The sequence below is a fragment of the Solanum dulcamara genome, chromosome 1, assembly GCF_947179165.1.
Source record: "Solanum dulcamara chromosome 1, daSolDulc1.2, whole genome shotgun sequence".
Taxonomy (NCBI): Eukaryota; Viridiplantae; Streptophyta; class Magnoliopsida; order Solanales; family Solanaceae; genus Solanum; species Solanum dulcamara.
The window spans coordinates 14189615-14204201 of record NC_077237.1 but is presented as its reverse complement, the minus strand read 5'-3'; the positions used below and the strand labels follow the sequence as shown (position 1 = coordinate 14204201).

Here is a 14587-nt window from a genome sequence, read left to right as displayed (position 1 = left end):
GGGTCCAATTTCCCAGACAATCTGTTGATCTCCTTTCGATGCTAGCAAATTGTTTCTTAAGAAGGAATACGATATGGTCCTTTCAAAGAACCAGCAGCTCTTAGTTTTATGGATTTCTATTTGTGTCTAAGATTTAGTGATTGCAACTAGTTTATTATGCTATGAGATATTGATAAGGCTAAGTATATTTCTGTTTCTTGTAATGGCTTGAGAAACCAACACTCTGAATAACTTTTTCAGAAAATCGCACTGCTGTTTGCTATGCAATTGGGTCGTCTTTGATCAGTGAATCTAATGAATATTCAAGCGAATACCCACTTTCAGTTTTGATGTCACCATGTATGCTTGAACATCACCTCACATTGATTTCTCTAAACCATGTTTTGAATTTCTGAGATAAAATTGTGAATTCAGTGTGTCTAAGACAATATTGCCTTTTGAAAATGTCCCTTAATTGGATTGTGCTTATCACTGCATTAGATGTTTTCTTTTATCAGTGACGAGGTGCTGCAATAAACAATCTTAAACATTTGCATGTAAACTTTTTGCTGATAGTTCCCCTTTCAAGTTGTCAGCATCTTTTTTTTTTTTGTGACATTTTCCTAGTTTTCTTTTTTTCACATTGCTTGAATTTTTTCTGAGAATTGGTTTTATCTACTTGATACTTTTATTATACGCTTATAGTTCCGCAACGCCCAAGCCAACTTGGAAAGCTAGAAGAAAATTGAAATGCTTTGAGTACTAGAAATCTAGATATAGTAAAAGAGACTTTTAGCATTCATTTCAATTAAGTCTGGATGATTTTAAGAATGACTTTTGAAAGAAAGGCACTAATGTCTCATAATATCTTGAACTTTATACAACTTTTGAGTTAATAATTGCTCACTTGAATTTTGAATTTCAGGCTGCTGCAGAAATGGATTATAAACCAAGCCGAATGGTTGTAGTTGCTAGGCAAGTGGAGGCTTTTATAAGAGAATTTTTTGACCAGAATCCCCTGAGTCAAATTGGCTTGGTGATCTTGAAAGATGGAGTAGCTCATTGCTTAACAGATCTTGGTGGCAGTCCTGAGGCTCATATCAAAGCATTGATGGGTAAATTGGGGACCTCAGGTGATGCATCCCTTCAGAATGGCCTAGATCTTGTGTGTGATCTCCTAAATCAAATTCCATCTTATGGTCATCGTGAAGTCCTTATCTTGTATTCAGCTCTTAGCACATGTGATCCGGGGGATATACTGGAAACCATCCAAAAATGCAAAGCGTTTAAGATAAGGTGCTCAGTAATTGGTCTCTCTGCAGAACTCTACATATGCAAGCATCTCTGCCAAGAGACTGGTGGAATGTATTTTGTTGCATTGGATGAGGTAAGGAATAGATAATTGCGCTCTGAAGTAATGATAATATGCGAACTTGTGAAACAAAAAAGTAATAGAATAAGGAAATCTTTTGCTGGAAATTTAGGAGAAATTTGGTTCTAATTGCCTACTATGTAAAATGTCTCATTGAATGATTCGTAATATGTGACAAGCATTATATTGTTAAAACTTTTTATAATTTGATTCTTTGTGTATTGCTCTGTCAGCTTCATTTAAAAGAGTTAGTATTGGAGCATGCTCCACCTCCTCCAGCTATTGCAGAGTTCGCTGTTGCAAATTTGATCAAGATGGGGTTCCCCCAAAGAACAGCAGAGGGTGTCATTTCAATTTGTTCATGCCATAAAGAGGCTAAAGTTGGTGGTGGATACACTTGTCCGAGATGCAAAGCACGCATATGTGAGCTGCCTACTGAGTGTTGCATCTGCGGACTGACCCTTGTATCTTCTCCACATTTGGCAAGGTCATATCATCATCTCTTCCCAATAAGGCCATTTGATGACATTTCACCCTCCGTTCTGAAAGATCTTCACAAGTTACCAAACAATTGCTTTGGTTGCCAACTGAGTCTTCTAAATCCTGGTATGAGAACTCTTAAGCTTATTTTCAAAATTGAAACTATCTAGAGGTAAAAGATTCATGCCAATAAACAAGGAAATCTGTCTTATCTGTTTACCCTCATGATTACACTGTAAATAACCACTGAAGTGAATCTGCTACCCAATGAAGCACCTGGTCACAATATATTTGTAAAATGATATACAATTTTTTGGTTCAGAATTGAAACCTCCAGTGGTAAAAGATTCATGCCAAAATGAGGAAAACATGTCTTTTCTGTTTGCTCTCAAGATTGCATTGCAAATAAGTTTTAAAGTGAATCTGGGACCCAATGAAGCACCTGAGCTGGTCTTCCTTATCAAAATGAAACACCTGAGATTTGCATTTGTTTGGCAGATATTAACATTATCCATGTATATGCTATGATGTTCGATAATTTAATAATTCTCAAATGGAGTAGTTTATCAGATTAACCCTGGGTACATAACCCTGACCTGAAACATCTTGTGTCGGTGAGGATGTCAGTGAAGTTCCTTTCTTTAAGTTCATAGCTGCAGAGAATTGTAGAGGGTATTTACATAATTGTTTGTCATCTGAGATATCTTGTATGTGCATTTCTCCAATTAAAAAAGAATGAAAGGAAAAAAAAAACATGCACTAGCTTAACTGAGCTTTTGTTGAACTGAAGCAAAAGAAATGTCTCTAGTGTTCTACAGAATAAACAAGATGCTTAGTTTCTAGAGCTTAAATTATGCACGTCCAAGATGGTATGTTATTTGATGTTACAATTCTGTGCTTCTCCCTGATTTTTGTAATTATGTCCTTTGAGGACTGTGTTGAGGCAAAATTTCAAGCAATGCTGAATTTCGGTCTTTTAAGGAAGTAGCCTGTTGAACTAGTGTTTGTATTCAGCCAGATTGGTTTTTTTTTTGGCCAAATTTCTTGTAACTTGTGTGATGAATTAGGAAATTATTCTGTAAAATGAGTTGTGCTTGGACCAAACATGGCTTGGGATCATAAAACTTGGAAAGGAAGCAATCTCTCTTCTTAATGCAAGTCCAAATACATAGACAACCATTTAGACACCTTAATTGAAGTTGTTACCAAGCAAACACTTAGGGTGTGTTCGGTATGATAGAAAATGTGTTCCAAGAAAATAAGTGGGTGTGTTTGGTATGATAGAAAATGTGTTCTAGGAAAATAAGCGGGTTTCTTACTTATTTTCTTGTGTTCAGTACACAAGCAAAATATATTATCCTATTAAGCATTTTTATACAATTTAAACAAATACTATGACGGGTGAAGGTGAGGGGTAGGGGGTGTGGGGTGGTTGACATGCGATGATGTGGTAAAATGGCAAATCGAACAAAACCATGTGGCTTTTGAATCCAACTAATAAAAAAGGAAAAAGAAACCACTATCTTTAGAATAAAAAAACTGCCACCTTGTCATCTTCCCCAACCTTACCTTTTTTTTCTCTGATCAATCTCCGGCAACTCATTCCTCCATTTTCTCCCATGCCTCGTGAAAATCTCTCCTTAAATTTGCTCTCTAAAAACCTGAAAATAGAAGAAAAAATAGAAATATGTCACTATATTCTGAACAACACAAATCATGCCTATAAATACTCAAGTCATCCCTACCTTACTCAGCTGCCCAACAATACAACAACTACACCTCAGTCCCAAGCAAGTTGGGGTCGGCTATAGGAATCGGCTATAGGAATCCTCACTGACCATATTACTCCAATCAAACCATCTGAGGACAATATCATATGAAATAATAGGAATAAAAATAAAGCAACATAAAAAGTACTAGAAGTTCTTTTTGCTACAGTCGTATAAATTTCTGAAAGGCTAAACAACTCTGATAAAAGTATAGGACGTAAAGTGAAAGTGTTAGCATGACTACAACGTGCTCTTAGTTAATAGATATCTCCTACATAGATCTTTTTCTTCCATTGTGCCCTTATCCCTAAGACAGAAAACTTTAAATATCTTGGATCCATCATCCAGAGTAGTGGGGACATCGATGATGATGTCACGCACCGCATTGGGGCAGCGTGGATGAAATGGAGGCTTGCCTCTGGAGTCCCGTGTGATAAGAAAGTACCACTTAAACTTAAAGGTCAGTTCTATAGAATGGTGGTTAGACCAGCGTTGTTATATGGAGTGGAGTGCTGGCCAGTAACGAACTCTCATGTTCAGAAAATGCATGTTACGGAGATGAGGATGCTGAGATGGATGTGTGGACACATTAGAAGTGATAAGATCAGGAATGAGGTTATTCGGGAGAAGGTGGGAGTGACATCTGTGGTAGACAAGATGAGAGAAGCGAGACTGAGATGGTTTGGGCATGTGCAGAGGAGGGATGTCGACGACCCAATTAGAAGGTGCGAGCGGTTGGATTTGAGGGCTATGCGGAAAGGTAGGGGTAAACCGAAAAAGTATTGAAGAGATGTGATTAGACAAGATATGGTGCTACTACATATTATCGAAGACATGACCTTAGAAAGGAGTGGAGATCGCGAATTAGGGTAGAAGACTAGTAGGGATTGAATGGTGTCTTGCCGTGTGTCGGTTTAGGGTGGTCGTAGGTCTAGGCGTGCCTGTATAGTTGTGTTGATATTGCCTTTGATTATCGCATTACTATGTTATCGCTATTGTTATTGTCTTGTAAAATTTGCTTTTTTTATTTTCTATTTTATTATGCTATATATATTGTCTTTCTCTCGAACTTGGAACTGTGACTTTTGAGCCGAGGGTTTGCGGAAACAGCCTCTCTACCTCCATGAGGTAGTGGTAAGGTCTGCGTACACCCTACCCTCCCCAGACCCCATTTGTGGGATTTCACTGGGTATGTTGTTGTTTTTGTTGTGCCCTTATCTTTCACTAAGCCTTGCATGAACCTCAATAAATTGTTAGTCTTTCAATACAACTTCCTTCTAAGTGATTTAGGTACCTCATCCCTTTTTATTACTTTCTCTCACCACTTATCTACAAACCGGTGAATTTGAAGTTTATGCAAGACATAAATACCATCTCAAGCGACCTTCTCTTATTTTTTGACTCGATGTATACTACTTGAACCTTCTTGTGAATGTGATCGGTTCTAATCTTGTCTAGTCTTGTATGACTGCCGTTCATCTTAGCATCTTCATTTCCATGACCACTCATCTTGACGTTTTACTTTAGAGGCCCAACAATAGAGTTAGCTTTTCTCAGGCAAAGTTATATAAACCACGTTTCAAGGTGCTAAACCGACTGTCAATGGACGCTTTGTTTGACTGAATGAATGTGGTTCATCATCTTCTTTTTCTTCTACTTGTTCATGGGTTGACACCCCCTTAGTTTCAATAAATTTAAGTGTTGATACGGAGGTAGTTGTGAGGGGTTTTGCTTGAAATTGGAAGGCCGTCGATTTGTCAGGTTGGAATGGTGTAGTGTATGGATGATGTGCTGTAGTAGTAAAAGCTGGGTTTTCTGTTCATTCATGGTAGTCTTTCCATTGATCAGTCTTGGTTTCCGATGGTATTTCGCTTATTGGAAGATGAAGGATCGCTAGTTGGTATTTTTCTCTGGTGGGATTCTATTTAGGAGGGAGAGACAAAGGCTGCAGTGGTTTCCGGTGATTGGTAGTATGTAGGTGGTGGCATCAGCAGAGAGCTGGAGGAGAGAAGAAGAAAGAAATAAAACAAAAAAATCACATTGCAATTCATGCGCTCTAATAACCTCAATCGAGGTGTCTAAGTGAAAAGTCGTGGCAACATTAAGATTTAAGGGGATGTCCATGTGTTTGGCCTAATGCAAATATTATGTACAGGAGTCTAACTTTTTACTTGTTCCTCTTTTCTCTCCAGTCATCTGGATATTCTCACTTTTTTCTTTATTTGATTTGATGTAGGAAATTTGCCAGGTTCACAGGTTGCTTGTCCAAACTGCAAGCAACACTTCTGCCTTGACTGTGATATTTATATACATGAGAGCTTGCACAATTGTCCAGGTTGTGAGAGCTTAAGGAATTCCAAGACCATTAGTGATATGGAAGGATGATAAGGATGTCTGTTTTTGAAGTGGTTTATTCCTCAAATGGAACACAAGCTAAATGGCAAAATGTAATGTTGTGTTGGATGTCCTTTTCAAGTACCAGAAATCTTGTTTCAACAGCATGTCCTGAGGGAAAGTCAAGCTGCTTTTATTGGAATTTTATTGTTGGATGCAACCAATTTTTATGGAACAACTATGGGAGACACAACTACTAATCTCAGAGGTAAAACTTCTATGGTCTAATTCAAAGTTTTAGAGCAATACAGGATTATGGCATAATATATATCATATATGACAATCAGATTGTTGCTTCTTGTACCCTCAAATTCTGACTTAAAAGAAGAAAAAAAGGAAGACAGTGATAAGATCTGTTTACCTTTGAGCCTCAGGAAGCATTTAATTACTTGACAATCCACCGGTGAAATAACTTTTGAGTGCTTCATTGTACGTTTCCAAGGGTAGAGGCCTTTGCTACTGGCAGATGAGTATAATTTACCAGCAACTGTTAAGCCAAGAGATTGTTCAGGAGGACAATTAACATAGCAATAGCTCTTATGATATGTTATGGCCATATTCAGCCTTTGTCACCATTGAAAATAACACTTCTGCTGTAATACCTGAGCTGGTTTGTGCATACTATAAGTTTGTTTAAATCACACACACTCGAGCCTCTTTTAAAGTTTGTTGCTCAAGCAGCAGTCTAATTTTTTTTTCCTGTTATTGTGGATTATCCCCCCCCCCCCTGAAATTTATGTGTTACTCTGATCAATAATCAAGTTTAGATACATTTGTGTGGCCTTTGTTAACTCATTTCCAACCATCTGGCCTTTGTCACTGGGGTGCGTTCCTTATTCGGTACTTTAGTTTTTGGATGTATATACTGAATACGGAACTGTAGTTTGTTTGGTTCGATTCAATTTTAGTCGTTTGGTTCCAGTTCAGTTATTTGGTATGGTCTGATATGATGCTGGGTTTCAAATCGAGTTAGTATCTGTATATATACTTTCGTTAATAACTTATAGTATATAAGTTCATAGTCCATGTCTCCATGATAACAGTGACTTACTGGATGGCACAAAATGCCATTGAATTTGGTTGTGAAAAACATTTATGCTGTGAACCCGAATCTACTGTGTTGGTATTTGGTTTCATTTTGTTTTTTCCTTGCGCTCATTTATATGGTTAGTTAAAAGGGAAAAGGGTCATACTTGCCTCTCTACTATTGAACTTTTTAAAATATTATCCTCCATTATATTATCAGTATATATATATGTCCCTAACGTTTTAAAAGTGTCAAATTTGTCATTCCGCTGTTAACTCCATCTATTTTAATGACATGGCGTGCCAATTCACCCCACCAACCCTTCTTCTTTGATATAAGAGAGAATCTGTCTGCTAGAAGAAAAAAAAAGGATATAGATGAGCCTTAGGAATATTGTTGAAAAAAGTACTATCACATCATTATAAACCGTCTTTCATTTTGGAAAAACAAAAAAAGGTATTAATACTTTATGAGGGGCGGAGCTAAAGTGTGTCGAGGATGGTCTAGCGGACACCTTACGTCGAAAAATTGTGCCGTGTATATTTAATGGGGTAGCTCAGTGATCAATAATGTTCAATAAGGGTTCAGTCGCCTGAGCAGGTGTGTGTAGGATCGATTCCCGCATCCTTTAACTTTTCCATGAAATTTGTTACTTATTTATTAATAATTCTTATTTAGTTTTATGGTCTATTTATATGATATTTTTACTTTTACACATAAGAGATCACAAAAAATCATTTTCTTTTATGTAATTAACAAGCGATCAAGAGATTTGATTTTCTCGTAAAAATCTTTAAAAAGAATTAAAGTATGACGGAGGGTATTTACGTACCATTTTTGATAGTTCGGGGTAAATTCATCCTTTTGATTTAAAAAATTTTGGTGCACTCATTTGTAAAAAAAAATAAAAATTACTTACTCAATGCTTGAACATTCTTGGTGAATTTTCTGACTATGCCATTGATTTATGGCAAGTAATCTTTTTTCAGTTATCATTAAAACATCATAATATTGCTTTTGGAAAAAAAAGGGAATTGAACCAGAAAACGCGTTATATCAATTATTTGCTAGAAATTCATGTGTAACACATTTAAATCAAGATGTTCTTGATCAGAAGAAAAAGAAGACCATTTGCTTTATACATAGATTATTCATTCTCAGAAGGCCACAATCATATAATTAAATTTAAATGATCCAATAATCAAATACCCTTTCAGACCCACTCAATTTTTTTCCCTCCCCTTCAACTAATAACTCGACCGCTAAAAAAATTAATATTTCTTGATTTTAATGGAATTCCTAATAAACGTTGTTTCTATTTGAATTCGGAGCTGAAAGGGCAACTTTTTTTTTTTTTACAAAAATTTTAAAACGGCAATCAATTTCATAAATTTTATATATGAAAATTCTGTTAGGACCGAAAATAATTAGGTGTCATGCGGAAGCTAGCAAAGCAAACCTTGAATGACCATGAGTAAGAAGACAAACGAGAAATATACCATAAGAGACACAAATATTTAACGTGGTTCGGTCAACTGACCTACGTCCACAAGAGGAGATGAGCAATCCACTATAAATATGAGAGTACAAATAATCGAGAGAAATAACCTCACACAATTCACTCGGAATAAAAAGAGGTTCACACAAGTGTTAACGTAACACTTGTGTCTCACCGTTTCTCCCCCTACACAAAACTCTCAAAGCCCTTTAGGACTACATTGTGAATACTACCAAGTTAGAAGGAATAAACCTCTATTTATAAAGTTATAAACCTTTTCCTATAAGAAAAATGATTAGCCAAATATGGAGACATTGTGTTTTCCTTTTCCGAAAAGGAAAACCTAATTATACAAGAAAAGTCAGGGCAAACCCAACAAATTCTTCTAAATCAACTGGAGAATTTATTTAGTATTTTACAATACTCAACTTAATTGCAAGCGCTAAAATAATTTGATACGTTACTATATTAATTGTATCATGAAATGAAATTCTGTATTCACAAAAAAATGTGACCTGAAATAAGTTAGACATTAGTGTTTGTTAAAATATGTGAAATTTGTAATACTTGTAAGCTCTCTTTTTCTGTAAACTTTACACAGACAGAAAAGTCAATATTTTCAACGAAAAGACTTGCTTTTGAATGTTCATGGTTGCTTATAAATCTGTATAAACACTACTTTGAATTAATCAAATTGCTTGCCAGCAAGCTAACAGTTCTTATATTAGTATTGGGTACCCTATTAGTATTTGACTTCTAGATCGTTGAACAAATTAAATAGCTTTTACCAAATCTTTAAACTACATCAAAATAATTAGCTTAATTTTTGTCATTCTTAAAATTGATAACAAGTAAGATCAAAGATAGTCAAATAAAGGATTCTAGTGATGACCCACTTTTCCCACTCGAATAAGATAAATCTATTTTACAACTTCGTTATTATTATTACGATTATTTCCTATAATGAGTTGATGTATTAATTAATGGTAATCATTTGTCATGCTCTTCGTTCTATAAAAAAGAAAAATTACTTAAATATACAATTCTCTAAAATTTTCTATCTTACTCTCTCCTATTCTAGGATACATTACTTTACGCGATGTATCGATCGGATACATCACTTTACACGATGTATCGATTTGATATATCACTTTACGTAATGTATTCGAACGTTTTGAGATGTATTCGGATTCCACCAAATTTAAGAAATTTTTGTAATTTGGACAAGAGTAGGAATAGAATTGTAATTAACTCTTAACACTATGAGATTTGTGTAATTCTAAAAAAAAGGTCACAAACCGCATCAAATTGATGATTCGAGTCAAATCGTAAAAAAAATTTAATTAATAATTTGATTTGATTTTAGGAAAAAATTCGATCAGAATTAATTTAATTTTAACTAAAAAAAGATCCAAATCACACCTCATGTAATTGGTTTGCAATGTTTAATTTACATAGTGAAAGTACACAACTTGACTTTTTTTCTTTAATATTTAGTAGTGTAACTAATATTTTTATTAGTCGTACTTATTTTGGAACGACTTGATACTTTGAGATTATGATTATTTTCATAATGACCGTTTTATTAGCAATATTTGTTGTATGTTCTTCATTATATTTGTGTTATTTATTTTTTCATAACGCTTTAAATTTTTTAGCCTTATCTAACCTCTTTTTATGCTTCTTTTGAGCCGATGGTCTCTCGGAAACAGCCGTCTTACCTTGGTAGGAGTAAGGTCTGCATACACTTTACCCTCTCTAGACCCCACGTTGTGGGATTTCACTGGGTTGTTGTTGTAATGTCATCACTCATTTCATAGTTTGTATTATTTTCTTAATTATGAAACACCTTATATAGTTATATTTTACTAAAATTAAAGAAATATTTCAAGTACAAATTATATTTTTTGTATGAATACTTTATAGGGAAAAATAAAAAAAATCGACTTTTATTAATTTAATTTAATATAATTTATAAATTTAAAAACTCAACACAATTAATTTGATTTAGTATTTGAAATCACAAACCAACCAAACTATATAGAGGAATGGCTCATTAGAATAAGTAGTGGTTTTAAATATAGTTAATAGAGTTTTTATACTCTTATATTTATTTGAAGTTTATTCTTAAAATGCAAAGTAGTCCATTACAATTTTATAATTAATTTACTTTTTATTAGTCTATAGACTCGGTCAGTTAGATTTCAGCCAAAATAAAATAAAATAAAATAAAAAATAAAGAAATTAATTATTTACATGAAACACCACCAGACTTCAAATATATATATATTTTGCATGTTATAAGTTGTAAATTGTTGAGTTAAACTTTAATTGACGATAACTATTGAAGCCTCAAAATAACAAAATAGAGAAATCTTTTTTTTTTTGTTTAATTACTGTTAATATTGTAATCAATTTGATTGTCAATCCTAATACAGTCCAACCATGAAATTCCAGGGGTAGAAACCCACAACTTTAAGCAACTTTTGCAAATCCTTAACCACTACACTAAATCTTCAACTTGTATTAAAAGGTGTCAAGTCATATATATATTTATTAAATCAAATTTTGCCCATATATACAATTAGAGCTGTCAAAATGGGTTGACCCAATTCAACTCAACCCAACCCTAAAGAGCTAGCGAGTTAAATGGATTAGGACGTGCTAACCATTTTAACTAAAGGGTCTATAAAATAGCAATTCAACCCAGTCCTAAGCGGGTTGTGGGTTGGGACGGATTGCCCCTTCAATCAAAAGATGAACAATATTGACCTCTTCAAAAGATCTAACGTTGATCAACGCAACACCAATACGTCAAAAATTCACATGTCCATGAATTCCACAAACTTTATAGGAATACTTAAGAAAACAATAGAACATGAAAGATACAACAGTCAACAATCATAAAATTCATCATAACAACATACATTACATGATCATTTTTTTTCATAAACTAGATAAGAAAGGAGAAACGAAAAATTAAGCTTAAACACAAAAGTAAAAAAGGTCAAAGATTCATAGTTATAATAACTTCAATTGCCTAGTTGCTGGAGATTTAGTAAAATAAAACATTACTTAAAATATATATAATAAATATTTTTAAAATTCATGACCCATGGACCGGCCTTTGAGGCTCGCGGATTGAGCCTATGAGGCTGGGCTAAAAAGTCTCATTCCTAAATGAATTGAAATTTTTTAGCCCAACGCCACTTAATTCAAGGATTGGGTTGAGCCGGCCTCACGGGCCAAACTCATTTTGACAACTCTATATATAATGTAATTTTTTAAAGAATGGATATCGCTTGACACCGTGGAGCAAGGATAGCTCCGCCATGATTAGTATATTTTGGGAAAATACCTATGCATTTAATAAAAGGAGACAAAAATGAATAATGCGGTTCATAGTTGACTTAGAAACTGATGTCAAAGAACTTTCCAATGTCCATTTGTTAATTAAATTAAGAAAATGACAAGTGACCGTGACAAAAGTACTGTAAAACAAAAAAAGTAAGAGTCCTTGGATGTGAATTTGAAATCATGATGGGAGATTATTAAATTGGGTAGTGGTTAGTTTGAAGTTGATTTTTTTTTCTTTTTACATATAAGTTAAATTTTAAAAGTTATACTTTACCTCTAAATATGAAAATCTCACGGTTTGTATAAATTATATGATTCATAATGTATCGAAATGTCCTAAGGCACACTATATTAATAAATCGAATTAATAATTAAAAGTCTTCTTAAATTTGACACATTTTATTAAATGTATATCTAAGCTATGAGAAGTCTTAATTATCCTCTCAAACATGAATTTTTGAAACTATTTACCACTAATATGTCATAAGGCACAAAAAAATTATTATGTTCAATTTATATGACTCACTTTTCATTCTAGATAATTCCTAAAGAAATGACATATTTCTATATTTTAATTTTCATTCTTATTTATATAATGTAGTTTAACTTGAAATGAAATTTAAGAAATCTGTGGTTTAAAATAAGTCATAAATATTTGTGTGACAATAATTATTTCATTAGGGGTAAAATGAAAAATTTAAAGTTAATTTTTTATTAAATATAAAAATGTATCATTCTTTTTGGAATTGACTAAAAAGGAAAGCGAATCATATAAATTGAAACAAAATAATTTTTCTTAATCATTTGGCGTATTAGGGGGGCAAATAATTCTAAAAATTCATGTTTTAGGGGATAGTTAAGACTTCTCATAGGTTACGGGGGTAAATAGTTTCAAGAATTTATGTTTGACGGGGTAATTGAGACTTCTCATAGTTTAGATGTGCATTTATTAAAGTGGGTCAAGTTTAAGGGGACTTTAACTATTAACTCTTAATAAATCACATATCTTCCATGTTTCTTTTATAAAAAAATGCTTGTGGTTATATGTTATTACAAACTTTTAAATATATATAATTTTACAAAGATCCACTGAGCCAATAATCAATAATAATAGTAATTAACTATTCATTAATATAATCCTTTCCATATGATATGAACAATCTTTCATGTCGAGTATGGTTTTTTTTTTGTAAATTTAAAACTATGAATATTTTTTTAATAAAATATAAATTTATTAATCAGATTTTAAAATTTTAAAATATAAAATTACAAACTTGAAATTAAAAATATATCTTCTAGGTGAATTTGGTTTGAAATCAAAATTTCAAATTGAAACGTTGAAGTAAAATTGTTGAGCAATTACTTATGAGAACAATTCTTCGTGTGCTGATCTATGATATGATATATTGCATACAACAATACTTGTATGCATCAGACCAATAAATTATGATTAATTTCTCTCTTTCGATTGATTTTAGGTTAGGAATTAAATATTTTTCAGCTTATAACTTTTGATATGTAGTATATTATTAATGAATCTACCACGATCCACACAAATAAATTTCTCAAAAAAGATCGGAGATATATTTTAGTTTTTCTAATATGAGGAGAGAAAATAAGAAACTAAAGAAATATATTGTGAATTATCATCAATATGATCCTCCTTAAAAAATAATTCAAATTAAATGCTAAAGGCATTTGTTGATCTACATTTAATTTCATAAATATTTCAGCTACAAAAACTTCTTCTAAATTATTGTCCCTAAATGTTAAAGTATACAATATGCATGAAACATGATAGAACAATCAATTCAAGATTTAATCCTTGATCATCATTGGCTGTGCTAAACTTCTTTTTCATGAAGCTTAGGTGATATTCAACCAATTTGTAGTAATTTTCTTTCAAGTGACCTTTTAGTTTACCAAAAAAAGTCCTTGGATTTAGCTTACAAATTCTAAGATAGCGCACTTTCTTTTTCTCTTAGTTTATTCATCCCCTTTTTTTACCCCCCAAAAGTTTGTCCTATATAAATGTCAACTTATTTTAAATTTGATCACATTTATAGTAATGTAATAATTTTTACCACTAAACTCTAGGAAACACATGACAATTATCCAATTTCAAATAATTTAGAAGCAAATTAATCATATTACATATGAATCGAAAAACTGTTAGCGGGGAAGTACATTTTTGAGTCGATTGGCAATTTGCAAGCGCATTTTTGCACAAAAAAACAAAATATAGAACAAAACCATCCTATTTTGGATAATTCAAGTGCAAAGTTGATCATTTTTTCTAAAAAAATAAAAATATCATTTCTCAACCTAGAGCTTAGATCTAATCCCTTCCTCCCCCACAAAATCCAAACCAAAAACAAAGAAGTTAATTGGACATAACAAATGTCAATTAGGTTGTTTCCTAATATCCCTAAGATGAATATTAAATAATGCAGACAAGTGCAGTGCCATCACATGCAGGATCATCTTATTTGAAATCAAATATCTAGGTCGGATAGCCAAACAAATAAATAATTAAATAATTTCCATCAACATTAATTAGTTGAGTTGACCGCCAAATTATGGACCCAAAAATGTTCACTTGTATTTTTCTTACCCTTTTTAATTATATCAATATTATCAAAGAAAGTAGATGGTAATTGGTAACAATTGAATCCACATCAACTTCTAGTGATACTATCTATCTATCAAAC

General features: G+C 32.9%; 1 protein-coding gene and 1 long non-coding RNA gene across 8 annotated transcripts in view; one reads left to right on the top strand and one right to left on the bottom strand.

Annotated features, from left to right (window-relative positions):
- Positions 1-6785, top strand: part of LOC129902391 (general transcription factor IIH subunit 2-like) — a 29365-nt gene extending 22580 nt beyond the window's left edge. For 3 of the 7 annotated variants that reach the window (XM_055977618.1, XM_055977647.1, XM_055977653.1), the window contains 3 exons: positions 905-1366; positions 1585-1957; positions 5837-6785. In XM_055977618.1, the coding sequence (XP_055833593.1) occupies positions 905-1366; positions 1585-1957; positions 5837-5985 (984 nt within the window). In that variant the 3' untranslated portion in view covers positions 5986-6785. The remainder of the gene's footprint in view (positions 1-904; positions 1367-1584; positions 1958-5836) is intronic. The other 4 variants (XM_055977632.1, XM_055977640.1, XR_008770094.1 and 1 more) reach the window with 3 other exon arrangements.
- On the bottom strand, positions 2210-3875 carry LOC129902426 (uncharacterized). Its single transcript, XR_008770096.1, has 3 exons — positions 3577-3875; positions 3401-3492; positions 2210-2484 (listed from the first exon to the last, which is right to left on the bottom strand). It is a non-coding gene; the product is annotated as an uncharacterized LOC129902426 (long non-coding RNA).
- Positions 6786-14587: the final 7802 nt, after the last annotated feature.